This window comes from Patiria miniata, unplaced genomic scaffold (assembly GCF_015706575.1).
Source record: "Patiria miniata isolate m_02_andy unplaced genomic scaffold, ASM1570657v1 HiC_scaffold_29, whole genome shotgun sequence".
In the NCBI taxonomy this organism is placed as follows: Eukaryota; Metazoa; Echinodermata; class Asteroidea; order Valvatida; family Asterinidae; genus Patiria; species Patiria miniata.
Window position 1 is genome coordinate 19,606,748 of NW_024037068.1, and position 27,151 is coordinate 19,633,898.

The 27,151-nt window shown below is 38.8% G+C and overlaps 2 protein-coding genes across 2 annotated transcripts; both read left to right on the plus strand.

The window, feature by feature from the left end:
- The first annotated feature begins 9,934 nt into the window (after positions 1-9,934).
- Positions 9,935-12,833, plus strand: LOC119736286 (E3 ubiquitin-protein ligase TRIM56-like). Its single transcript, XM_038210331.1, has 2 exons — positions 9,935-11,222; positions 12,214-12,833. The coding sequence occupies exons 1-2, from the start codon at positions 9,935-9,937 to the stop codon at positions 12,831-12,833; spliced, it is 1,908 nt and encodes a 635-aa protein (XP_038066259.1).
- A 7,341-nt stretch (positions 12,834-20,174) lies between these two features.
- On the plus strand, positions 20,175-25,797 carry LOC119736153. Its single transcript, XM_038210170.1, has 4 exons — positions 20,175-20,322; positions 21,074-21,167; positions 23,759-23,845; positions 25,440-25,797. Exons 1-4 carry the CDS (start codon positions 20,227-20,229, stop codon positions 25,652-25,654), a joined length of 492 nt encoding a protein of 163 aa, XP_038066098.1. The 5' UTR covers positions 20,175-20,226; the 3' UTR covers positions 25,655-25,797.
- Positions 25,798-27,151: the final 1,354 nt, after the last annotated feature.

Below are 27,151 nucleotides of genomic sequence, written 5' to 3' on the forward strand. Positions count from 1 at the left end.
TTTGCTCCGTTTCATCTTAACTGGGGTGAGGGAACCCGATTACAAGAACAAGATGGGTTTTCTTGGTTTTTCCAGCATCTACAAGCCCAAAACATGAAACAAGTCAGTTTAACATTATTTGCTTTAACATACTTATCCTCCAAATCCATCTATTTCTTAAAAATGCAGCAAAAGCAAATGTTGTACATTCCCTTTAAGTAGGCCTATCCACGTCTGTTCACGGGTTTCATTTAGTTTGTGCGCGTGCGCGAAATACTACTGCTGTTTAGTGAAATTATTTGTGGAGCACTTCTAAGGATGAATTTAGGGCTGTTGCTTTGGCAAGATGTTCACATGTGTTTTAGTGTTAATACAAAACCTAACAAGACATGATGTTTTGAGAAACAAAAAATGTACAGCTACTTCTGACAATATAATACAAATTTCTGGAAAACAGTACATGCATAACGAAAGTATTAAAGTGATAAATTAAAATAAATGGTGTCAGATACTGATGATAATAAAAGACTGATTTGAATGAATATTAGGTTTTACTCTTTGCCATCGTATAAACACGGCATGGTTTTTTTTTTTGGGGGGGGGGTTGGGGGGAAGGGGCAGAATCATCTTCTTTTGGCACTAGGCCTAAAGTAATATTCGACACTGGCGTGTAGAACGTTAATGTGTGTGAAGGATCGAAGTTGACTAAACTCTCAAAATTTCAATAGTCAAAGTAGGTCCCACGCTATTAATACGTACATAATTATCTTCTTTGTGTGATGTTGAAAACACTTCAACTAGATAATGTCATCACTAAACCACTGATTGTGCTATGAGTCACCGTAGCGTGATGTTTCTCGTGTTGGATAGGGTCTAGGAAAAAAAGTTTCCTGATTTTATCAGAAGAGCTTTATTTCTTTCGCCTCGTCTTAGTCATTAATATTAAAGGATTTGCCTCGAGACAACAAAAGAGAAGCGTAAAAAAGAGTTCCCCGAAACTTGTGATAGCATACATTGTAGTTGGTCACGTGACCATTCAATTCAGTCTTAATTGTATACATGATTGGGACGGCCAGACAAGACATGGTTTTGACCCACTTTCCATATGTATATTTCTATTTGTATTTCTATAAAATGGCAGAATGTATTATTTCTAGTGTTTTTTAATCGTTTGACATGGTAACCATGGACACCATTCATAACTTTGTTTTTTTTCACCAAACTGACCCTTGAAATTTCATGCCAATCGTTTTATTAGGGAGCACGTTATTCACTCCGGTCAGGATAGAGTAAACAAATAAACCACTGTAACACATGTACGGTGAAGGTCTTCTTAAGTGTGAGGAATAAAACCAAAAGTGGGTGACAATAATTATTCTCATCCAGTCGCCTGGGCGACAACATAAGTACAATATAAAAATAAATAGCAAGAAAGGATCAATGTTTAACCACCGTTTCATTCCCAGGTCCAAAATACATATTTAAGTTCGTTTACTCGCCAGTGAGTAAATACAACGCAGTAACAAACAAAGTACTTGAGATTAGAAAATCTGTTCATGGTGTCAGCCTAATTGGTGCGCGTGATTTGTCACCACCCTTAAAGAAGCGGTCTCCGTGCTCTTCATCAAATGCGGTCGTGTTTTTTAACCCTTTCAAAAGCGTTTTCTGAGCACTACCAGATCCGCCGTGCTAGCAAACAGGCTCGCAGTCTGTATATTATCGATACTGATTGTGGGGCGGGAACCAGCCAATACCGCTTGAACGTAATTGTCTGGCAGACAAGAATGTTAATTGTAAATTCAATAATTTCAAATGGGCCGTTTCTTCGGTCGATGTCTCATTCAAAGTAAACAACTTTTCATTGCTGGAAAAATAGCAATTTGAAAAAGAATAATCCATTTTAGAGATGAGACTCTAAAACAGCACGGGGAACGCAGCTTTAAACTAATGAACTAGATATGATAGTGTTATCTATGCTTTGTATTTCGTCAAAAAAGTACTCCAAAATCCACGGAGGTATAGAACGAGTATTGGAGCTGGTAAAGAATATTGTATAATTGAGACATGTTGTTGTATAAAAAGATATTGAAATTAAATTATAGAGAAAATATTTTGAATATTGAGTCATCTTGGCAGCTGCGTATTCAGGGTTCTCACCGGGGGCGAGAGTGGAGGCGCTGGGTGTTACGGTTGCGGAGGGGCCCAATTTCTGTTCAACCCGTTGACCATAGTCAATTATAGGACTAACCAATTTCCAGTGGGAGGCAACTTGGTTCAAAGATATATCGGATATTTATCGGTATTTTTATCCAGCAGTTACGGTTGCGGAGGGGCCCAGTTTATGTTAAACCCGTTTACCATAGTGAATTATAGGATTAACCAATATCCAGTGGGAGGCAACTTGGTTCAAAGATATATCGGATATTTATTGGTATTTAGAGATCCAGCAGTAACTGACGAGTTGTGGAAAGTAGTTTGAAAATTCTCCATCGGCACTTTGTTCCCCATCCCCAGCCCCCCCCCCGAAAATGGCAATTTTCAAAATAATAATTACTTTAAAAAAAGTATTTTCTTGCTATCCAGGAACCAAAGCCTGGATGTGTGTAAAGGGTTAAGGTTGACTAAACTTTCAAAACTGTTTCACGAGTCAAGTAGATCCCACGCTATTTATTCATACATGATAATCGTTGTGCAGTGTCGTAAACACTTCAAATAGATGACACTATCTACGAACCATTGTCTGTTCTATGAGTCACTGTGGCGTGATCTGCCTCGTGTTGGGTAGGGCCTATAGGTGGACAACCCACTTCACCTGATTGTATCAGAAGAGCTTTACTTCTTGGGCTTCTTCTTAGTCTACTAACTGGATTATCAAAGGATTTGCATAAAGACAGCAAACAATAAGTGTCAAAAAAGTACCCCCCAAAGACGTGTAGTAGCAAACATTGTAGTTGGTCACGTGACCAATGAATTAAGTCTTAAGTGCTTACGTGATAGGTTTGATCAGAAAAAAAAGAGATGGTTTTGACCCCATGTATATTTTTAAATGGTTTTTCTTTAATAAAATAAAGCCAATTGTTTCAATAACTAGTGATGTTTAATTAGTGTCCATGGCATCTATGAACACCCTACATATTTTCACCATTGACCCCCGCTAACAGTTTAGAAAAGTCACCAAATGTCACGCCGATCAACTTAAGTGTTCCCAACCTATTGCAAGAAGTTTCTTAGGGGACAGATTGGATATTTTAATGTAACCAACTTTCTCTGTTTTTGTTTTCTTTGTGGATGCCTTCTTTGCGAGCAGACTGGCTCCCGCGGTCTGCATATTATCGATACCCGACCGAACGGAATTATTGACTTCCGGCCATAATTGTTATTGTAAATGCAATATGTCTCATTCAAAAGTTTATAATTTTGTATTGTAATTTTGTTTTTAAAGTAGTAATTTAGAGAAGAAACCCGTTTTTTGGAATGAAACTCCAAAATAACACAGGGAACGCAACTTTAACATGTGAGATACTTCCGTATAAAATTCGTTCCTTGCACGAATTTAAATTTGCATGTAAAGAGAATTGTTGAATACGAAAGAGATCTTGAAAAGTGACAAAGTTGTAAACTTAAACGTTGTCTTCAAACTCTATGTATGGCAAAATCAATTTATGTTAGCTTAGTTGAAGAAATATATTTTTCATTCAAAGAAACCACATAGGATACTAAAGCCATTTCCTCTCTGAGTGCTTCCCGTTTGCTATCTCCCCGGTTTGCAGCATTGCTAACGTTCCTGCATCGTGACTTTGGGCGTGCTACCTTGTTAAATAGTACTTAACGTTTTCCGGCTTCTGCCTAACGCCTATAGACCCTTATCATGCTGCCACTATTTCAGTCATGTTCCCTGTCTCCAATCACATTATTGAATAATAATACTATTTTCCTTCCAGCCTCTTTTTGGTTACATTCATTTGAATGGAAAAAAAACAAATGGCCGCACATGACAATGGTCTATTGAACGAAGACATTGGCTACACGGGGAGCCGCAAACATAGGCCTTATGCTTGATGGCTTGATAGTTGGTAGAGCTCAGGTTCAAACCTCGATGCAGTAAATGTTTTTGTTCAATCTTAAAATAGGCCTAGATATGCATATTAAAACATGCGTGTTTCTCAGTCAAGAAAAAAATCTTTCTTAATTCCGATTTTAAAATTACACCATTAGAGTTCATATTTTGCCGAGTATAATTCGTAATTGTAGCATTCTGATCTATCAATGGAATTTGAACGATACAAGAATCAAGGTAATGGAAAAACTTAGATCCGCTCTAAACGCCGAATTTCTGCCGTGACAAATTCAATTCATTGCTTACGTCAAAAAAGCGGCAGAAGTGCGGCAGTTGCTCTAAACGCCAGTTTTCTGACGAACGCAATTCGGTCGTTCAAGATGAATGACCTCAGACAGAACATCCTCGTCACTCCACGAAAATCCCGTGGACGCCACTATCTTGTTTTTAATGCTGAACTGTCAACAGCTGGCCCGGCGAGCGAGCTATGCACATGCGCGTTTTAAAACGGGACCACTGTATTTCTGAATTGGGACGTGCAAACTGAATTCGACACGGTAGACATTCGTCGTTTAGAGCACTGCTGCTCTTCCGCTGTTTCGGCAACCAGCCAAAACAGCCTTTGTTTTCGTTAAGATTTTTTTTTCTTTTTCAGTCATTTGGCCCATAGCATTTGTACACGTTTTTTTGTTACCGGCACTTTGGGCACTAAAATCAATCCGATTGACTTTTTACTTGGCACACACTTAGACCAGCATCTGAAGTTGTGTGCCGAACATTGCCATTATCCTGACGTCATCATGAGTCACGTGACGTCACAATATATGCGATTTTTCTGTTGTGACCATTTTCTAGCAGAATTCGGCTAGATCGGACAGATTGGGCTATATCTCCACAACTACAGGTCCGATTAGGTTGAAAGTTGGTATGAACCTAAACCGGAATCTGTTATAGATAAAAAATTTAATTGACGTCACTATGACGTCATCACGTGACATGTTACGTCACAATATAGGTGCATACTTTGAAGGCCTATATCTCCATGACTACAGGTCCGATTGGGTTGAAACTTGGTATGTACCTAAACCGGGATGTTTTATAGATGAAAATTTAAGTTACGTTACGATGACGTCATCACGTTGCATGTGACGTCGTCACGTGGCATGTGACGTCATATTCAAATTTCATATTTTGAAGGCCAATATCTACAGGTCTGATTGGGTTGAAACTTGGTATGCACCTAAACTGGGATGTGTTTTAGATGCAAATTTAAGTGACGTCATGATGACATCATCACATGACATGTGACGTAATATCAAATGTGCATATTTTCAAGACCAATATCTACAGAACTTCAGGTCTAAACCGGAATGTGTTAAAGATGAAATTGAAGTGACGTTATGATGACATCATCACGTGACATATGACGTCATACTAAACGTGCATATTTTGAAGGCCAATATCTACAGAACCACTGGTCCGATTGGATTGAAAGTTGGTATGTACCTAGACTGGGATGTGTTTTAGATGAACATTGAAGTGACGTCATGATGACGTCATCATGGGTTACGTGACGTCTCGTTAAAGATTAATAGATTTAATCTTTAAAAATCAATATAAAATCAACCGTGAGAGACTTGAACATGATTTTGCGGGAATTGATAGAATTATCGAGGGTCTTTTTTTTTTAAATATGTGCAAAATCACGTGACCCTTTCTTCTGGTTGAAACCGGAAGTGCCTTGTAATTTAAATTTGGTGAAAGATGTGAACTTTCTTTCAACGAGGTTTGCTCTGGCTAAGTTGTTCTTTACCATAATATTATAGTAATAGATGAAACTTTATGTGACGTCATTATGACGTCATCACGTGACATGTGACGTCATAATTCAAATCCCTATGAGAATGGAATAACATGTTATATGCCACCATTTATTATAAACAGAACTACACATCCTTGGTTGATGGAACACATGTCACATGTCACAAACAGCTTCCGAAACAGCCCTGTGTTTGTCCACAAACAAAAGTCTAGTTTCTTTTCCTTTTTCTAATTGCAGGCTCCTTTACCTGACCATTAGCGTTCCTGCTTGTCTTCCGTGTAGGCGTTTCTTCACTGGATCGGGCCAGACTCATAAGGTAGGAGTCGCTTAACCTCAGGTTGCATTCTGAATTTGAAGTAAACATTAACAAGTCATGCCTTTGACTTGTTCTTTGCATTGAATCATTTGACTTATTTGAAAATTCTAAAGTAAAGCAGATAAAAAAATCTGAACCTTAGGCCAAAAAAAAGTCGGTCTCTGGTCAGCGCGCGCGTCGATTTTAATCATGCGCGTCAAGCGCGTCAACCTTTTTTTTCAAATTGTCCGCGGTAGCTTCAGCAGACCCTCTTTTGCCGCACGTCCTCAAATGTTTGTACCAAGGAATGGGGAAATTGCACCAAGGCAAATGATGGAGGGCACCAAGGCAAATTATGGAGAGTCCCAATGTATATGAGGACACAACAAAAGCAAAATAGTACCCACGTTGCCTGTACAATCACAGCTTCAAAAAAAAAGGCCCCAAAAAAACCGCGTCGCCGCGTCAATTCCGGAACTTTGGTCTGACCAGAGACCGAAAAAAAAATTTGGCCTTACAGACTTTATTTCATCCCTTAAATCACTTGAGTACAAGCATATAATAAATACCATTTATAGAGATGCGGAATCCATAAAAAAAAAGCATTTTTTTTGTTTTGCAATTTACCTCCAGAAAGCGCTATATACAAACTTTTAGTAGCACAATCATCTGATCTTTGGACTAAGTCTAAAACTTTAAAAGTAATATATAATTAAACAATCCAAACTGTTATCCAGGCAATAAAGCCTGGATTAGATACGACACTGGCGGGTAGCAGGTTAATGTGTGTGAAGGATCGAAGTTGACGAAACTTTCGAAATTTTAATAGTCAAAGTAGGTTCCCACGCTATCAATAAGTATATAATTATCTTCTTCTTGTGTTGTAGTAAACACTTCAACTAGATAATGTTATCACTAAACCACTGACTGTGCTGTGAGTCACTGTGGCGCGATCTGTCTTCCCTTGGGTAGGGCTAAGGTGAAGAATCGAATTTGCCTGATGTTATGAGAAGAGCTTTGCTTCTTGCGTAAAGTGTCAAAACAAGTACCCCAACACTTGTGGTAGCATGCGTTGTAGTTGGTTACGTGACCATTAAATTTCGTCATAATTGTACACCTGATGGATTCTGGCAGACAAGAAGTGGCGTTAACCCTCTTCCCATCTGTTTGTTATTGATATTAAATGCCAAAAAAAAATATTACAACTGTTTTCAATTCTTTGACATAGTAATCATGGACATTATACAAAACTGTATTTTCTACGGTCTGGATAGGGTACAAAAAATAACGCAGTATAACACATGAGCAGTTAGGTCTTCTTTAATTGTTAGGATTTTTTGTTTTAGAGGAATAATAATTATTCTCATACAGTCGCCTGAGCAACAATTTTAGTTCAATATGAAAGATAAGCAGCAAGACAGGGTCAACGTTTAACCACCATTTCACTCCCAGGTCCAAAATACACATAACTTGTACGTCAACTCGTCAGAGTAAATCACGGTAATAAACAAAGTGCTTGAGCTCAGATTATATGTACATTGTATCAGCCTAATGGGTGCTCGTGATTTGTCTGTTCACACAACCTAAAGAAGCGGTCCCCGTGCTACTCATCCAAATCTGGGTGTAATATTGTTTTCTTAAAAAAAAAACACTGTATTTTTATTCCAAAAATCCCCCTCTTATCATCTGCCTTCTTCTGGAAAAAAGGTAAAACAACACGGGGAATGCAACTTTAATCTGTATGCTTTGTCATTTCTTACATTTCCAAAGCTTGTGAAAAGTTTGATAAACCATCCTCTGTCATACGGAGGTACACAGCAAGTTAAGGACACTGTGACTAAACAAAATCAACTTGATAAAGATCGCTGATGAAAACGTGGATTATCAAGGTGTATCATCATACCAGTTGCTCAAATAAGAAGCAGCCTATCCAAAATTGTAATTATTAAACAACGTATTGTGTTATACGATTTTGTGAAATGATATCAAAATGAGGTGCCTTCGAAGTTGGACAGTACAGTGTTTAAGTAAGACGAAAGCACTATACTGAACTTTACAGCCTCATTTTGTTTTTCAGGCTATTGTCCCTCGCCATTATCGTCCCCGCTTGTATTCCGTGTAGACGTTTCTTTACGTCGGACCAGACTCATTTTAAGGTAAGGACCGTTTAATCCAAGATTGAATTTTCAGATATCTCATCAAAACGTTGATAAAAAATAACTACTGTGAAACCTTTACCTTGGTCTTTTTGTATATTGAAACAATTTGTCTCATCCTGTTGGAAAATTACTCAACACCTCTGTCATGGTTTTAAGTTTCTACATTCTTGTAAATACTTACAAAAACAGTGTCTACAACATTGAGTGCATTGCAATAACTTAAAACTTCTAGGAATGACGACATAATTGTTTTCGAACAAGTGCCTCTCGGTATCAAGGGTCAAACATCATGGAACTTCGGAAGCCCTTGAAGATGCTTTCGTGACAAAAATATATTTCCTGAAATAAATTTCTCATTTCTTGCAAATAGCAGTAAATCCAGGTAAAAGTTCATTGATTACCTACTGTTTATAAGATATTTGCGCCAGAAATATACCAAGTAAATCCAGCAAGCTGCCCGAATACAGATAACGCCCACCCAAGATAAAGGGCTACAGAGTATGGAACAATAATGGGCACAAGGGTCGCTTGCCTCTGTACCCCAAAAGCACACCTGGATCGTACATTGGAGGTACACTGTATGTTAACAGTGGGCTCATCCGAAAGTGACTCATAAGGATCTTTGGTATAAAACAAACAAAATGTTGTAATAATACAATAACAACCCACGTGCCAATTCTGGTTTTAAAAAAATGAATGAACAACAGTTAGATCTACTGGTATGATAGTTTCTAATTCAAGACTTATCAAATGCTTAACATATCAGGGTGAAGTATTATAAATAAAAATAAATCATCCTCATCCAGTAACGTTGGCAACGACATAAGTTCAATATGAAAGAGAGAAGTAGCAAGAAAGAATCGGTGTTCAACAAACGTATCACTCCTAGGTCCAAAATACACATTCAAGTACGCCTACACGCAGTGAGTAAATATATAGTGAGTTTATATTTCTAAAAAATACACTTAGTTTCTCGCACTAAACCGCATTTAAATGTAACAATAATATACATTGTTTATTCAAGACGAAATTTGTTTAAAAAAACACAATTTTAGAAACAAAATTATCATAATTGGGAAAAATACAAACCATCTCTTCCGTGCACAGCTGTTTTAGAACGTTGTTAAACAAAATGAAATTAAGTCCCATCGAAGATATATTGGAAATTCCTACAAACATCATAAATCAAAGCATTTTTATTTGCTTGCTTATCAAGGATCATTTCTAACAAAAGAAACAGAAACCTAAAACAAAATTATGGTAGAACAAAACCAAGAGATGTACGAGGTCATATACACATTGAAGAACATGTCCTCGTCAAAATAACTCATAACTGACAAACGATCCCTTAAAAAATCTGTTTTATCTTTAGGTTATATCGCCATTAATTTGGTCTTTCGTTTACGTGATGGGACGAGTCTCTTTCGTTTCAAGCACCTATTTTTTGCTATAGCTGGGGTTGAAAAAAGAGAAAGTTGCAAATTCAATTTAAAATGTTTCAATAGACTGCACTGAGCTGTAATTATATACCAATTTTTATCGCGCATGACACATGTCATTATTTGATTGATTTTACGACCCTTGAGTGTCATGTAGAACTATATTATTTATTATGCACAGGGATGGCTACTGCGGCATCGGTTGGCTCTGCGTTTGAAAAGATCGGCGCTCATCTTGAGTGCAGCATCTGCACAGATAAATACAAGCAGCCGAAAGTACTGAACTGCCTCCATAGCTTTTGTGAGGAGTGTCTTGTAAAATACCGTGAGGGCACACACCGAGGAGCACCACAAATCCCTTGCCCTGTGTGTCGTCAGGAGACGGTACTTCCACAGTCTGGCATCCAGGGCCTCAAGACCAACTTCCATTTGGTTAGTCTAATTGAGGAATTTGAATTACAGAAAAAGGTAGCATGCTCAGGAGACTCGAAGCTTCTCTGTGAGACATGCGACGAGGATAACGAAGCTTCGTATCACTGTCTGGACTGCGGATTGAATATCTGTACGACGTGCCGCAAGACACACTTACGGTTCCCGGTGTCGGCAAACCATGTCGTAGCAACTTTGAATGACATTCGTCAGGGGAAGGTGAACGTGACTAAACAATCGGCCCAGTTCAAATGTCACAAACACAAGGAGGGTGTCACACAATTCTATTGCAAGACATGCGATGAGCTGATCTGCCAAGTATGTACTGTCTTAGATCACGCTAAACCCGATCACAACATCATCGACATCGCAAAAGCTTCAAAAGAATTCAGACAGTTACTGGGGAAAGGCTTTTCTGCTTTTGAAGAAGACATTAAGGGCCTTGAAGTATCCCTACAGGGTGTGGCTGCATCTAAGAAAAGTTTGAGCGACAACACAGCAACGGCTCGAAAGAGGGTGCAAGGCAGAGCTGCTGATGTCACAGCAAAGGTCAAAGCTGAAGAGAAACAACTCCTCGATGAGATCACTACGCAGGAAAAGGAACAAAACAAGCGACTGGACGAGCACGAGAAGACACTAAGCAACCTACTGCAGAGAAAGACACATTGCCTACAGACCAGCCAAGAAGTAACGAGAAATGCATCAGATTCCCACTTCCTTTCCCTCCATCCCGTGATCAGCAAAGACATGGACAAGCTCAGAGGTCAAACAAGTCCCAAGATGACAGGGTTGAAGTTGTATCCCGTGTTCGTTCAGAGTCAGATGCTTGACATCGATCTGGGCAAGGTGATGGTGGAAGACGCATGGGAGATGTGCCATTCGTTTGGCGTGCAGGGGAGTGGTGAAGGGGAGTTTGAATTAGCCAGAGGCATTGCTGCTGCTGCTGACCCTGACGAGTTTGCTGTGGCTGACTGGAAGAACAAACGAGTTGTAATCTGCAACCACCAGGGAAAAACCAAGAATACCATTCCGATTGACCCAAGTAAGTAATTTGTGTGCATACATTTTAATTTCTTTTCCCATTAAACCTGCAATGAAACTATATTGGCCTATTGGAATTTATAGTATTCTCTCGTTCCGTTTGATTCAGCGATTATAAATGTTATCCGCGTCCTGTACTCCCTTGTTCTTTTTTTTTTCATATAAATTGCTAAGAATCCTTTGTTCTTTTTCTCAAATAAATTGCTAAGAAATTTAAATTTCAAAGACCCAATGATACAGAAACAAAAAATGGTGCTTTCAATCGGCCTCATCCACAATGCCTCCCATTAATCATAGACATTATAAAAATCAGTTTCATGATTTCCGATTCTCTCCTGCGTAAAATCACAGTTGTTTTGAAGTGGCATTGTAGTTGCTATATATACCATCCAACCAAGCTATTTTTTATTCCTTTTTGGGAGCACTGTCCTGTTTTCCTTCGAATTAAATATAATGTCCGTATCCTAGTTTATCCATAATTTATTGTCCAACAAAAGCAACACACAAAAAAATCGGGGTAAGTGAAATGCAATTTTACCTAGAAAGGTGAACAGCACCAAACCCAGTCTTAAATGTGTTTTACTAAGTAAAGAACGCCACCTGGTGCCAGAAGGTGAATTCTTTTATACACCAAATGAAAAACTCAAATACGATACTTGTGAAAAAAAGGCTTGAATACTTGAACATACTTTCTCATCCCATGTAACATTCACAGTTTATGATAGCCATTCTTTGGCGAATCAAAAGGTTTTCAAACAAAACTTCGATAGTTATACAAAATCATTCGCGCATGTTGCATATGCGTTTTATAACAAAATGGCTCCGAGTGAATTGAACATGAGAAAGTTTGCGGGGGATCACAATCACTTGACTTTCAAACAGTCAGATATTTCTGCTAATTATTTGAATGGTTTTTTTTTTTTTTCAACACTAATCAGTCAAAATAATTTCAGTTATCTGATCAGTTTATTCACAAATATTTTGTTTTCCAGATGACGTCGTTGTTGTATCGAATCAGTGGGTGTGTGCTCATCCCAGCAAGATGATGGTTTACCATAGGGACACCACGCACAAGTTTGATTTCCGCACTGTGCCAGAGGATGAGGTTGGCAAGACAGACATGCAGCTCGTGAGCGTGGCTGTCATGCCCAACGGTAACATCATAGCGGGCGATAAGAAGAGAAAGGTGTTGACTGAGCACAATCCCAAGAATGGTGAGATCCTACACACCATGCCAGTGAACATAGCACCTGACTACTTGGCTGTACTGAGCAATGGTTTGATTGCAATCAGTGACGCGGAGCAGGGACTAGTGGAGATAGTGGAGGTTTCTAATGGCAAAGCTGTGACTGTTAACACAATCCAGCCAACCATCGACGGTAAACCGGTGAAACGCTGCAGGGGTGTTTGCAGCAACAGCTCGGGTATCTACCTTGCAGTGGACACAGACAAGTACAACACCGGCCACGTACACCACTTTAACTGTGCAGGTCAGTTTGTCAGCTGCGTGGCCCAGGGGCTGTACAACCCCCTAGGAATCACATTCACAGCCGATGGGCAGCAGCTGGCAGTGGCTGACTGGCACTCTGTTAAGCTATATCACAAGGTGTGATGCCAACGATGTCATACAGCATTAAACCGCCTTCCAATATGCCCGCCTTTGGGTCTGTTTATGCCCGCTTGTATAAGGCCTTTTGGCGACCTAGGTATACAATTAAATACATAAAAATAAACAAAACTAATAACTAACTAAGGACTGACAACATGCAGGTTGAATGATGTCCTAATAGTGTCTCCCGTGTGTATCCTTCTTTTCTTCAACTTTACCACTGACGAATTCTAAACACGAAGCGTTATTATTTTTTTCAAAATTTTTCAATTCAGACCCCAAACACACAATTAAGAGTTTTACACAAGCATCGTCTCCAACGATTACTTGAAGCTGCACATGTATGAATGTTTAATTTCACCTTAAATTAAAACCGTCCCACATTGAAGTTGTGGTCTGAATGTGATGCCCATGTCACGACAGGAACATATTACTGGATGAATGTTCATTGATTGTTGCTCATCCGTCACTGTGATGAATGCAAACAGAAAATGAATGATATTACAGACGAGACAGATTATGCATTCAAGAGTAATAAGTGTTGTTATGTCACAGAGAGCTAATTAAAAAGAAATCCGAAATCTATAACGTCATTTAGCTATAAAATAGCTCATTGATTGTTTTGTGAAATAATATCTACTGGATCTTCTGTTCTTTGTTTTTTTTTAGAAAGTGGGGTTTTTTTTTGTCAGATTTGCAAGATCGCGTGGCCAGCGGTCAACTTAACTTCACTGTGAATACTATTTTGAACATTATCTTAAATACAATTGTATCTCTCTTGAAGGTCAACGATTGGAGAGCTGGGTAGTTTCATCACAGAAAATATGTAAATAAAATAAAATTGTAGTACTTTACAAGATTCCAAATTGTTGGAGCATCGTTTTTTGCAGTAGAAATGGACAAATAACTTTTGACTTTAACTTATATCATATGTTTGCAAGTGACAAAAATGTTGACTTTGAATCGGTTCATTGGTCGTTCATTTCGAATTATTTGAACGCATGCGAGTCGTTTTTGAGCTGTTTGTCAAATACTAAGGAAATGCATGTGTTAAAGGAATATAGATATCGTTGGATGTGTTGGCAAAACGGCATCTACTGCAGTTAAACATGCGAAAGTTGTGTTAAAACTCTTTTATACGTACATCCAAATCGACCTTAGCCATACATAACGCTTGCAATAAATATAAAAAGTCATGTTAAGGCCAAAAAAAAAAAATCTCTGGTTTCTGGTATGGAGCTTGTCCAAAAAGTGGTGCGGCGACGCGGCTTTTTTTTTTTTTTTTACCTGACTTTTTTTTTTTTTTACCTGACTTTTTTGCTTCAAATGTCGGCTGGTGACTGCAAATGGTGCCCGACTAAACTTAGTGCATATATATGGGAGTCCAGAGAGGCCACAATAAAGCTTATTCTCGATCATAACCCCATCTAAAAACACGTTGAAATTGCGCAGCAACCAGTGAGTTTGGCGGTTTCGAGGCATCATCTTTCATTGAAAAAAAAACTTTTTCATTTTGCCGACGCGCATGGCTACGGCGACGCGCGCGCATACCAGAAGCCGGAGACTTTTTGTTTTGGCCTAATACAATGATTTATTGTCAAAATCAGAATTTTTAGTGGACAAAAAAGTAACAATGTCTCACGATCCATCGTCAACTTTTCTAGAAGCAAACAATACAGGAAAACGAAATGATTATGTTGAACTTATATGAAAACAAGAAATGATCAGAAAGGTGTTACTAGTGTAGGGGTCCGTGTCTTTTGAGAGACTCCGTAGTCTTCGTGTGAGACCGTGATTTCATCAGTTCTATTTATAGCGTGTAGCGACATGTCACCGCTATTCATCCACATGTAGTGCAAATAGTTCCTTTGAGGAAAAGTAATTATTTAAAACAGTTTGGATGCATCAATCCTGAATTCACTTATTTGTAAAATTCTATTAATGTGGGAGATTGTATCCTGTAACTGTTAAAGACACTTTTGTTGAGCTAATAGTATCAGGAGAGGGGTTGTGAGGCGCATTAATCTACGTGTGTTTTGCCATCTTGGAAAGTGATGAGCAATACCGTCCTTTTCGGATCAGCTGCCAATGTGTGAGTACATTGAAGAATAGTTTGTGCCCCTAAACTCAGCTTTTGATGATAACATTTTTAGATCTATTGCATGATTTGTGTCTCATAGTCTCACATCACTATCCCTGATACTACTGGACAAATCTTAGGTTCATATGTTGATTGGAAAAAGAGTAATATAAGGTTCATTTGTCCTCTCGATCTGTTGTAAACTTTCGTAAGTGAATCACCTGGTTGCACACGGTGACTGTTTCATGTCTGTAATTTACAGTGACTGTTGTATGTCTAATTCTAGCTTTGGTTTCTTGCTCCATAAAATATTTTGTGTGATAGGTTGGCGAGTTTGATGCCATAACATAACCCAGCTTGGCGTTCGGGGAAATTTGAAGTTGGGGAAATTTATAAGGGAAATTTAGGGAAATTAAGGAAATTAAGCAACAGTTGAACGTAACGGCATTTTGTACTGGAATTTAAGTTAATTGACAATTGTAGACCACGCAAATTCTATACCCTAGCTCCTGTAACACTGGTTTATTTCATATAACACTACTTGCCATTGTGGGAACTGATTGTCATTCATTTAATTCTGCCTTGTTTATATAAAATCAGACATCAATTAAAATAATTTGATATTCCAATCTGAGAAGTGAAACTTTTTGCATCAGCTTCCAATTATTTTGTTTCTGATTTTGAATTATTGCCTCAGCGTCCTAAACTCATCATTTAGCGGACTTTCCTTCAAGTATCGTGGTGCACATAACACTGCCCCATGGTCTCCGCGATCAGTGCATTAGCAATATCAAAGTGCGGATAAATAATTATATGCACAACTGACAATCACGTATTTTATACGAAATCAACTATGAGGAATTGTTTTCAAATGTATGTGGTAATAATCCATTTAAAAAAATTGTTTACACACTTAACAACTGGCGTGTACATAGCTAGCATTTTTTGCATTCTCCAACACATTTATCGAGATTCTACTAAATTCAAAGTTTGAAAATGTGTGTCTTATCACTCATCCATTAGTTATTAAAAAAATATTGCGTACAAACTGTTCGACTGTATTCAGTAGATATGTGCAAATAATCAAAAACTAGTGTTTTTAAATTCTACTGAGGTTATTAATCGTTTGTTGTCCCTAGGAATGTAGTCGAGTCCAGCACAAGTAATCCTGAGCCAATTCAACTCACAAGCTGTGCAAATGAACTTTGAAAGAGTCATTCTTTTGTTAGTGTTCATCCACCGTTACTTGTGACTTGTTTTATGAGTGGAATTCTGATTAACTTGTGACTGACTCGACGACATATCTGGTTGTCAGCGATTTCATTTTCCTTGTAAATTGCTATAGCATATATAGAGATATTTCTAAATGCGGAAACATGTTCAGTTAGCAATCATTACAAATATTTTGGATCGCTTTGGAAAATTCACTGTTAATTCTTTGCTGCAACGACATTGATACCAAAAAAAACAAAGTGCGTAAATTAATTATGTAAAGTGATTGGTAAGTTCCAAAAGCGTAATCAAACAATTTGATTGTAAAACTGTTTCTAATAAATGGGCCAAGAAATACACAAGAAATAAAACCGAAAATGGTGCCTATCTGTGATTTTGTATTAGTTTTGAGTATTTAGTCATGGTTTGGGTTTGCTTTGAATTATCTTGGTTTGGGTTGGGGTGGGCTAGGTTTATTGGGTTAGGTTGGTTTTGTTGGGATTGTCTGGGCTTCTTCGTAGTTTGAAAACCATGACAAACGTTGATTGGGGCAGTGGACACGAAAGACAATGCTGTTGCAGATATAAGTTATCATTTAGTTTTAAACAGGATGAACATGAACATAACTGCCCTAAAACACGGCTGCATGCGCAACCCATAAATATTCCATCTCCAACATTAATTATTATAGCGCCACCGTGATAGTCAGCCGACTCTACCACGGTCGTGAGACTCATGCCGCATAACAAACCGAGATATCTTCCAATGTCACCTGTAGAAATAAAATGCATCATGTGTCAATGATGGGTCCCATACGAAAGTCAAATAATGCTTCTAATAGGAAGCTTGTGAAACTACACGCATGCAATTTCATTGCAGGCCTCAAAGCAAGTTTTGTTGATGCATTTAGATTTTTGTGGCTAGGACTAATCCAGGCCCGCTATCAATTCTATCACCAAGGCCCCCCTCAACAGTGGCGTAGCCAGGAATTTTTCAGTGGGGGGGGGGGGGGCCGCTGGGGGGCTGGAATATTTCATGGGGGCGTCATGTAGATCAATGATAATTTTTTTAGAAACTCAAAATCTCGGGGGGGCGACGGGGGGGGCAACAAGGTTTCATGGGGCGGGCTGTCTCCCCCCCCCCCCACGCCCCCCCCCCCCCCCCCCCCCCCGTGGCTACGCCACTGCCCCTAAAATGGCAAAAGTATTGTGATATAGCTTGAAAATCTGTCATGGGCCAGTTGGTTTGTACAGTAGCGTGCACAGTGGTTTCTCCATTGAAGGGGGCCTCATGAGCGTACAGTGATCACGTGCGCAGGTTAGTCTTAAGGTTTAGCCCATAATGGAAGACTTTGGAGACGTTGGTGGCAGCAAACACATCGGTCCTTTTTCAATAGTTTGCGTCATTTTGAACATGCGCACTTTAGCTTAAACATGACGGAAACAATTGAGAAGGACCGGTGTGTTTGCTGCCACCAACGTCTCAAAACTCTCCCATTATGCTTCCTGCCAGAATGCCAAGTCTTTATATTTTCGTATAATATATCTAACACATTTCGTATATAATATCTAGAGATTTAAGAGTTCTTAGAGACTCTACATCTCATTCATGTCAGTCACGTGTCAGCAAGTCAATCACATGCCATCAAGACTCAAGTCAAGTCACAAGCTCTTCAACTTTGACAACTGCGTGTTCTGCTTTTCTTTAAAGAAAATATCGGGAGACATCGTGCTGTAAGAAAAGAATATTTTCAATTTGAATATTTTTTTTATCAGAGAGGAGAGAACCGCTGATTCACCTCATATAAACAAATTAGACCTTGGCAAAGCAAACAAGTTTCAGATCTGGAATACGGAATGAGGGCGCTGTTTCGCCGCAATTGTTTAAGGTCATAAACGGACTTGAATAAGATCTTACTGACTTCAGCTTACACATTGCTACAGCAACAAGAAATGTACAATCTTTAAATTTTAGACTTAAATCAGTTGCTTTTACTGTTTCAGTAAATTTGATTTTTCTAGTGTTGGTACCTGGGAAACATGTAGTTTAAGTGGCTTAAGTCGCTCAAAACCAAGTTTGTTTTTGGTTTCATGCTTCAAATTTGCACAGTACAAATGTGTATACGTTTGTAGCACATAATGACCGGATATTTTGGCTTTAGAGTATATTAATCAGGGATAAAAACGTACGATCTTGTGATGAAGTCGAAATATTCTATCCGCCAGACAGGAACGAGGAAGAAATCGCGAATTGTCTTCAAAAAAAATACTACAAAGTACAAAAGGCTGTATTCTCTTCCAATACAAAACGACTAATAGGCGTCAAACAATTAGCTCCGAAATGCATGATATTTTCCATTTGGTGATTAATTTTATTACTATACGTTCGGTAAGTGCATTATCAAACAATGCATAACGAATACTTTTATTGCCCATTGCAAAACCATATTGTGAATAAGCACATTCGTCACTGTTTTGCAGAGATACGAGAATGGTAGATTGCATATTTATTTATTATTTATTTATTTATGTCGTGTTTTGGTTATTTCCAGTTGTGTTAACTTGCTGCTTTAAAATACCGTCTTTAACCATTCCAAATATTTGTCAACAAAAGCCTAATTCATTTGTTACTATTGATGTAAATGGCTGACTTTTAGCAATGACGCCCCGTTTTCACGAAGCGACGCTAACATAACTGTTCAAGGAACGCGTGCAAAGAGATATTACAAGGGGGAAAGAGTGTAGACGGTTAAATAAAAATACAATTTACTATGGCGTATATTAAATTTAGAAAGCTTTCAGTTGGCTAAGGCTACAGGCGACAGACAAATAGCTTTTCGTGCCCGACTTTCCACTCGTGTCCTAATTTACTCTTTCTACTCTCCTTCCCCACAGTTCTCCCAAGTCCCAACACTGGTCGATTCCTTTCAATTCGCGCTTGTGTGATTCCCAAGTGGTTGTTTTCCTGCAACATTTTCCTTTGGTAAAACAAATCCCATAAAATATACCATCTAGTTTTAAACATGTGCGGTGATACCAGGGGGAAGCACATCCACTGCCATGTAGTTTATGTGGGGGACGTTAATGGAGATGTACAAACCCCAAGTATTCAGTTACTTTTATCCACACCTATTTTTTACCGACCAAACCCCGAGGCTGATGGCCTATTATCTACACATTCTATTTTCAGCGTGTACTACGGCTAAGATATTGATACCCCAAGACATCATATACAGCGAGGAATGGGCGAACTATGGAAGACATATTGAGGGACAAATATTACAACCACTGGAGAACAATGCATCGTTATTGTGCGGGTTTTGAAGAGCGTCGGTTTGTTTAATGTATTCAAACAAATTGCAATAAAGTTTAATCTTATGCATTCATTAAGCAAAACCTGCAGCTCGGATTGCATTTACATTTCATTAAAGTTTACAATCAAAATTTACAGAGTAGATGCTGCCTTTTTCTGTGTAAAACTATTGAATTCCGTGGCTGACATGCTTAACAACGTTCAAGCAGATATACTGTCAGTGAGACCAGGAGTTCCACAGTTGCCATCATGTTGCTGGGAGTGTTGTTTCTTCTGTTCCTTACCAGCCAAGAGGTCAGTGGATTCTGGAAGAATGGGAGCCAGGATCCTACCTACTCACACTTGGTAAGAATTCTGGAGTCGAGTCCAACACATTGTATTCATCCAGTGATAGAGTGGGACCCCCCCCCCCCCCCCACCATTTCTTTTATTTGGCGGGGGGAGTGCTAATGGAGATGTCCCAACCCCAATTTATTGATAAACCTTTATTTACATGTTTTATGTTCATCTTGTAAATGTAATACTGCTATAAAATATTGATATCTCAAGATATCTTATACAGCGAGGAATGGGCGGACTATTGAGGGACAAATATTGTTACTACTGCAAAATAATGCATCGTTACTATTCATTAAGCCAAAAGATGCGGGTCATTATTGTTATTAAAAATTAAAATTACAAATTAACAAAACAGATGTTGCCTTCGTCTGTATATAATTATTATTTCCGCGGCTGATCAGCCACGTACAAGCATATTACTCCGGGCAGGACTAGGGTTCCTCAGTTGCCATCATGTTGATGGGAGTGTTGTTTCTTCTGTTCCTTACCAGCCAGGAGGTCAGTGGTTTCTGGAAGAATGGGAGCAAGGATCCTACCTACTCACACTTGGTAAGAATTCTAGGGTCGAGTCCAACACAAGCCCACCACAAGTCAAGTCAATCCCACCACAAGTTCTTTCACAATTCCAGCTACCGTTAAAACAACAGTGAATGAAGTACTGCTTCCGTCACATTACTTTGGATAGCATGTGACGTCACTAAAGATTCCCTGGTCAGGTTGACCTAGAATCTGGCTTCTTACTTTTCTGCGTCAAAATTGACCCTTTTGTGTCACACTATTCCGGACCGCTTTGCCGGAAACATTAGCAAAATAAAGAGGTTTTCTTTTACGACTGTGGGAGCTTTTTACTTTGATTCGTGAAATCGTCGATATTCTGAATTTAATACCAGTGAGGCAGTAGCTGCACTCTTGAAACAATATTGTCAAAAGACAAGGTAGTTTATAAAATTAATAAATTACACTCCTGAAATGATTGGAATTTTAGTCGCTATTGAAAACACACGCACATCGTCTAAACTTTCAAATGGATTTTCCTTGTCCGAAAACCTCTCATTTTATCCTTGTTCGAAATGCTTACCAGTGACGTATGAATAACACTTTGGAAAGCTGGGCCAGACTGTTCAATTCACAAGTGACAGTTGTACTCAGTCGGTCAGTCAGTTAGTCATTGAGGCAAGGCTCGTCTCTGGGTACAGCAAAATGTCTGTGACTTACCCACAATCTTTTGTAAAGTGGGAAAACGTAGGATCTACGCCTCATTGCAATAACACTATCTTCGTATTTATTTCTGAACAAACAGGGTTTCTATCAGAAGAACCTGACATGCGACGACGCCGGAACCACGTGCCAGCTTTGCTACACTGCGCATGGTCATGACGGAAAAGCTTATTTACGTATGTTTTATTTTATTATACATTTACGCAGGCTTACATTTTTGCCAGATACAAAAAATCCCCAGATACAAACATTAATGCCACTTTGAATCCATAAGGAAAATCACACGCAGAACATGTGAAAATAAACAATTTAATGTGAAAGCATATCCAAAGAAATGAACAATCAAGTAGAACGGTAGACAGAGCATATCAATTACTGGAAGACAATACAATAATTATCTGATTTTGACGAAGAATTTAATCTGGTACATACCTGTTTTGGGGTGTTACACCTGGAACAATAGATATTTCAAATTGAATCGACATTTTTCTAGCTTTACAATAGTAATGAGCTTTCAAATGAGACGTCGAACGAAAAAAAGAATCCACAACAAGTATTCAATTGTGTTAACTTTTGAATTAGGAGCGTCCCGCCATGCGCGTCGGCAAAATGAAAAAGTTTTTTTTTTCAATGAAAGATGATGTCTCAAAACCGCCAAACTCACTGGTTGGACACGAATCCTGCTGGTTGGACAATATTAACGTGTTTTTAGATTGGGTTATGGTCGAGAATAAGCTTTATGTGGCCTCTCTGAACTCCCATATATTTGCACATAAGTTTAATCGGGCACCATTTGCAGTCATCAGCCGACATTTGAAGCAAAATAATCAGGTAAATAAAAAAAAAAGCCGCGTCGCCGCACCACTTTTTGGGAAAGCTCCATACCAGAAACCGGAGACTTTTTTTGGGCCTAAAGTAAAAACGAGTTTGTTTCTGCAGTCAATAGGGAACGCTGAACAATAGAGGACAATAGGGTACACAATTCCCGAAGGTCCACAATTGACGATCGTGTGCAAACCATTATTATGTGATGTCTTCCTACAAACAAAAGAGGGACAAAAGGGGTTTCAAGATTGCAGGTAAATACACACCTGTGTGTGGATGTATACACAGTACGTATACACAGTGTCGTACCGGTGTGGAAGGTAATTCTGTCCACGGTAAAACTGTCCGGGGGAAAAGAATTACCTAGGTAAAAGTGTCCTCCCTGGCCCGTTAATTCTGCCCCCCTCCAGGCAATTCTGTCCCCCTCTTTTGAAACCCGGAAAGCCAGATCTCTTAATTGTTTTTATGAATTCACTCTATACAAGGTATACATTTTGGACTATTAGTCTGCCCTTCATGAATATAATTTTTTTTTTTTATTTGGTCTATTACTATTAGATGATATGTGAACAAAATGTTTCGATTTGGAGTACGGTGAAATCTATCGCGATTCTACCGCGATAGCTCAATACAGCGGCGATGCATGGCGATGGCCCTCGTCTCATTCATACAACGCCTACTTGGATTGGTCTGTGTTCCCATCATAGCGCGTAACGAAATTTCCTATTGGATGAATTCCACTTGTAGAGGGAGACGCATATGTACATGTACACATGTGATAACCACTGCCACATATCTCGCGGCTTGTACTGGCTCGCACGCAACACTCATGCTGCTCTCAGTATATACTGCATGGGGACACATTTACCAGGGGGACACTTTCAGCGTTGGGCAGGGGGACATTTTTACCTGGAGGGGGACAAATCGACCTAGGTAAAAGTGTCCCCCGGACACATTTACCGGGTCACGAGCCGGTAAATGCGTCCGGGGGACACATTTATCAGGGGGGACAGAATTACCTGTCACACCGGCGTAAAACAAGACTTGAAAACCACAGGTTTGCGATCGAGTGAGAGGAAAACATGCATAAGTAGCAGAGATTCTGATAGAACGTATAGTAGGAGTGTGGTGCAGCCAGGTCGGCCTGACTGCGCGTTCTACTATGATCGCAAAGCAGTGTCGCGAGCCGGCCCGGCGATCATCTTGTAGTACCAGGCGCCGGACTACAAAACGTGTGATTCCAAAATTAACATACATAATGTATGAGCTGATACGTCACTACATATGAATGTTTATAGCATCATTCGCTCAAATCTTTTCGAACTAGAGCACTCCTTTTCAAACCACTTTTTAAAACTGTAAATGGCCTGCAAAAACGAACAAGCGAATGCATTTTGTTACAGACCATTATCTTCCTTTAAATCTCGTTCGGAAAAGAAACTTACAATTTTGAAAAAAGGAACGTATGTAGGCCTACCCATTCATTCGCACAAAACAAGTACGACCTTTGCATTTTACAAAAATGCAAAAAAATTATGTATGAGTTTATGGATATAAATGCAGGTGTTTAATATTTCACATCAATTACAATAAGTGTCTGTGGCCTGTAAGTATTACGCAATCAGAGGATACGTTTATGTAGGCTATGTACAGATTACCTTTGGAATTTGGAATTTGTTGTAGTTAGATAACTTCCGTTCTGAGCCTAGACTGTGGAAGTTTTCACTTTGATAAAAGTGTTTTTCCGCAATTACGTTTGAATTGATGATAAACGGTAACCAATTAGCTCAATCAGTGCTCATTAAAATATATAGAAATATATTTGAATTAAATAGTCATATTGTAATGAAAATAACAAAACTAACCTTTTTTTAATTCGTTGAATTCGGTATACTTCAAATTGTTTGAAAAAAAAAAGGATTTTGGTCAAATGTATTTGTAGACGGGATCCAATATACGACCGAACCCTACAAGTTGGAATTCACCAGCTTAGCCGGACGTTATGACAACAAATACTCCATCATTCAAGGTGAGTGACAATATCAAAAACAAACAAACAAACAAACAAACAAACAGCTCCCACAAACAACCCAGCTTTAATACCAACAAAATCACCCACAAAACAAACAAAAAGCACGAAGCGCCGGCGTATCAGATTTTAAGATTGTGTTCAACTAGTTGATTTAATTGTATTTCATAGGTTAACTGCAAAGAGCAAGATTTGCAAACGAACGAACATATACCGAATGATTAATAAGATGAAATATTTATATTTTGCAGCTGCGCTTAGGAAAATATATTATGTTTTACCATAAACGGCTATTCAGTGCGCTTGTCTTATATACACGAAACGTCTTAAAAACCATTAAGTAATATAAACAAAGCATCCAATGGCCTCGAATTGAAACCGTGTGTGACTTCTTTAAGGGAGTTTTGAATCACACACAATTCCAAGATATACCGGTGAAGTAGTTTCAATCAATCTTGAATGGAAAACTGTGACCCAGGGCTCTTGTTCAATATTTGTTTCATTTCTCATTTTTTTTTTCAACACAGGTGTCAAAAGAAACACTAAGCAAATCTCACCCATGGATATTTTTATAATTATCAAAGATGCCATAGTTTGTGAAATGTTAGGGGCAGAACATGGGTTGTCTAATGCGCATCAAAATAAGTAGTCTGAGTATTACCCGTTATCTACGGAGCCCAGTCTCCTGTCTAACGTCTGATATATCTAAGCATGCGTGACGTCATTTCATTCCAAAATCAGGGCTAAGATTGTGATTGGTCATTTTTGATGCCACGTTTTGTAATACAACAACCATGTAAAAAAAAGGTAATCATCGTGGGCGTGATGGTTACGCACGCGGGGAGCTCGAATTACGCGCCTGCTGATTGGTCAGTTTCTCGAGGTCATACGCAGTCTATAGTTGCATAGACCATGGTCGGCTTTGCCTAGTATGAGAATCACCCGTTATCCACGGAGCCAAGTCCTGTATCAGGTCTGAATTGTCCAGACATACAGATATATGCAAGCCGCACGCCAGTTTATCGGAGTCGACTTTACTAAATTGTGATGTCATTTCATTCCCAAATCAGGACTAAATGGTTTGATTAATTAGTTAATTCCATGCAGTGTTTTGTAAAACAACAACAGCCGGAGCATATCGCGTATAACATGATACAGAGCGCATGACACAGGTTTTTTATCCATTGTCTATGACGCGCAACGAGTGAATGACCAAAGACCCGATATATATCAAAATCAAACAGGTCAAGAGGCGGGGTTTTACCAAACTAATCAGCGAATCTGCTCACATATCATAGACCATGGCTTTCTATTACACAGACTAGGCTTTGCTAGTGCCAGGATCTATAGAGTACGAAGTGAGTACATCACGCGCACAATTATGTGTGTAAAAGACATTAGCGCATGTCCGTGCTGAATCAGGCGCGCGTACTCAATACCTTTGCGCTAAACTTTCTGGTTCTAAATGACCTCACAATTCGGTACTCTATTACATACACCAGCAAATAAGGGGCATTCCTGAGAAAAGGTTTAGTAGAAGATGTTTTCTTCCCCTAAAATTTAATGTTGTTTTTGGTCTTGTTGCGATTTGCAGACGATCCGAACCAGACATTCCGACTGTGCTCGGAGCTCCAAATGGAGTATTCTCCCATGAGAGACAGGAAGCTTGTCATATGCCTGGATACTCGCTTCCCTTCCGGTGTAGTTGTGCCAGAGACCTGTGCCTCACCCATCGCTGTGACTTCACTGCACGTTAACTATGGAGACACGGAGATGAGGGGCCAACAGGTGTTAGTGTGTAAACCTTAACCATCAGTGGCGGCACTGAAGGAGAGTGGAGTTTCCACAATACCCCAACCAACCCAGCATGGTTTTCGATTTCCTTTATTTCTTACTTTCAATTGTTTATCAACCTTATTCTATTTTTCGTCTCTTTATTTTTTTTAAACTATGTTTTATTTAAACGCAAAAAAGCTACTTTGTTCTATTTTTTTATAATGCAACCCTCTGAAAATACATTTGTATTTATTGGCTGCTTTTGCGCCAATAACGCACAAAGGATATGCCTCAATAATTATCGGTCCATAAATGAATCAAAATGTGAATTGTGAATATTCCATAACTGGACGTTGTATACTTGTTCGATGAGTAAGTCAAAAGTAAATAAATGTTGTTCTATTTTAAGAAAACAAGCAGTTTGAAAATAAATATCTGAGTTGGTGTGGGTAAAACTCGTAAATAGTACAGGGAGCAACTTGAAGCTATTCCCAAGCACAAAAGCAAAGCAAAACAAACACTCAAGCTCTCTACGTGTAGTCTACAATCGTGGACCATTGTTGTTGTTTTCCAAACGTTCGGGACAACTGTAAGCCATTTCACGATATGAAGGAATAAGGTATTCATTAAAATACAAATGTAAGTAAAAGTACTTCAAATTTCGCTTTAAATTTACATAAAGGGTTCTTACTGTGACAATTTGGGTAACGTCGTATTTGTTTTAATTGAATATTAGCAAATTGTTGCACTCTGTTTAGAATTTGTCGGTGTATTTGAACCTCCGATTACCACAATTTGAAATTTAAATTGAGTAGTAAAGTGATGCAATGTATTGGTATCCTGAGGTTTTACTTGATGTTTGAATTATATGGTGAGAATTTGGTTAAGAATGGTAAAACAAAATTGTTTGAGTTTGTAAATTATATGCTTGGTCAGTTGAGCACTTGTTGGCTTCCTTCCATTCTTCTGTTACTAATCAATTTCATTATTTTTTATTTATTTTACTGGCATATATGATCACTTTCTGTTTATACATTTTGTTAGTTTCCAATAATGTAGTGGATACAAGGGCGCCCTCACTTGACGGGATTGTTTGCGCGCTTTAGAATAACAAGCACATTTTCCATGTACCTTTTCACAACTACTGGTCTCACTTTCATCAGTCTTGTCTTGTATTTGAACCGGGCAGTTTGGAGAAAGACCTACTGTAGTATTATCTTTGAATACCCTGGAGTGGGTGAGTTGAGACACAAATTATAAGTCATTTGTTTTATGTGATTTTCGACTCGTTTTACCTCGTCGAAATGTATATTAACTTTGCATAATGCGTGTGTACGTCTGTACGTTGTATTTCGTTTAGTGTGTGTAGTGCTATATGCACAGTTACAGGCACTGAAGTAGACTATGGCGTACGTGGTGCACATGTAGTGTATGCACATGTGCAGTAAGCCCCATAAATGTGGCCAATTTACTGGACCACCTCCGTAAACATAGGCCACACATCCGCCATTACTAAACCTACTCGCACAA

Bases quoted from the DNA above. Each gene is read 5' to 3' on its own strand.
- LOC119736153 (XM_038210170.1), top strand. From the start codon at position 20,227: ATGTTGATGGGAGTGTTGTTTCTTCTGTTCCTTACCAGCCAGGAGGTC. The intron at 20,323-21,073 runs GTAAGAATTCTA...CTGAACAAACAG, and splicing joins ATCCTACCTACTCACACTTG to GGTTTCTATCAGAAGAACCT. The intron at 21,168-23,758 runs GTATGTTTTATT...ATGTATTTGTAG, and splicing joins TGACGGAAAAGCTTATTTAC to ACGGGATCCAATATACGACC.
- LOC119736286 (XM_038210331.1), top strand. From the start codon at position 9,935: ATGGCTACTGCGGCATCGGTTGGCTCTGCGTTTGAAAAGATCGGCGCT. The intron at 11,223-12,213 runs GTAAGTAATTTG...TTTGTTTTCCAG, and splicing joins TACCATTCCGATTGACCCAA to ATGACGTCGTTGTTGTATCG.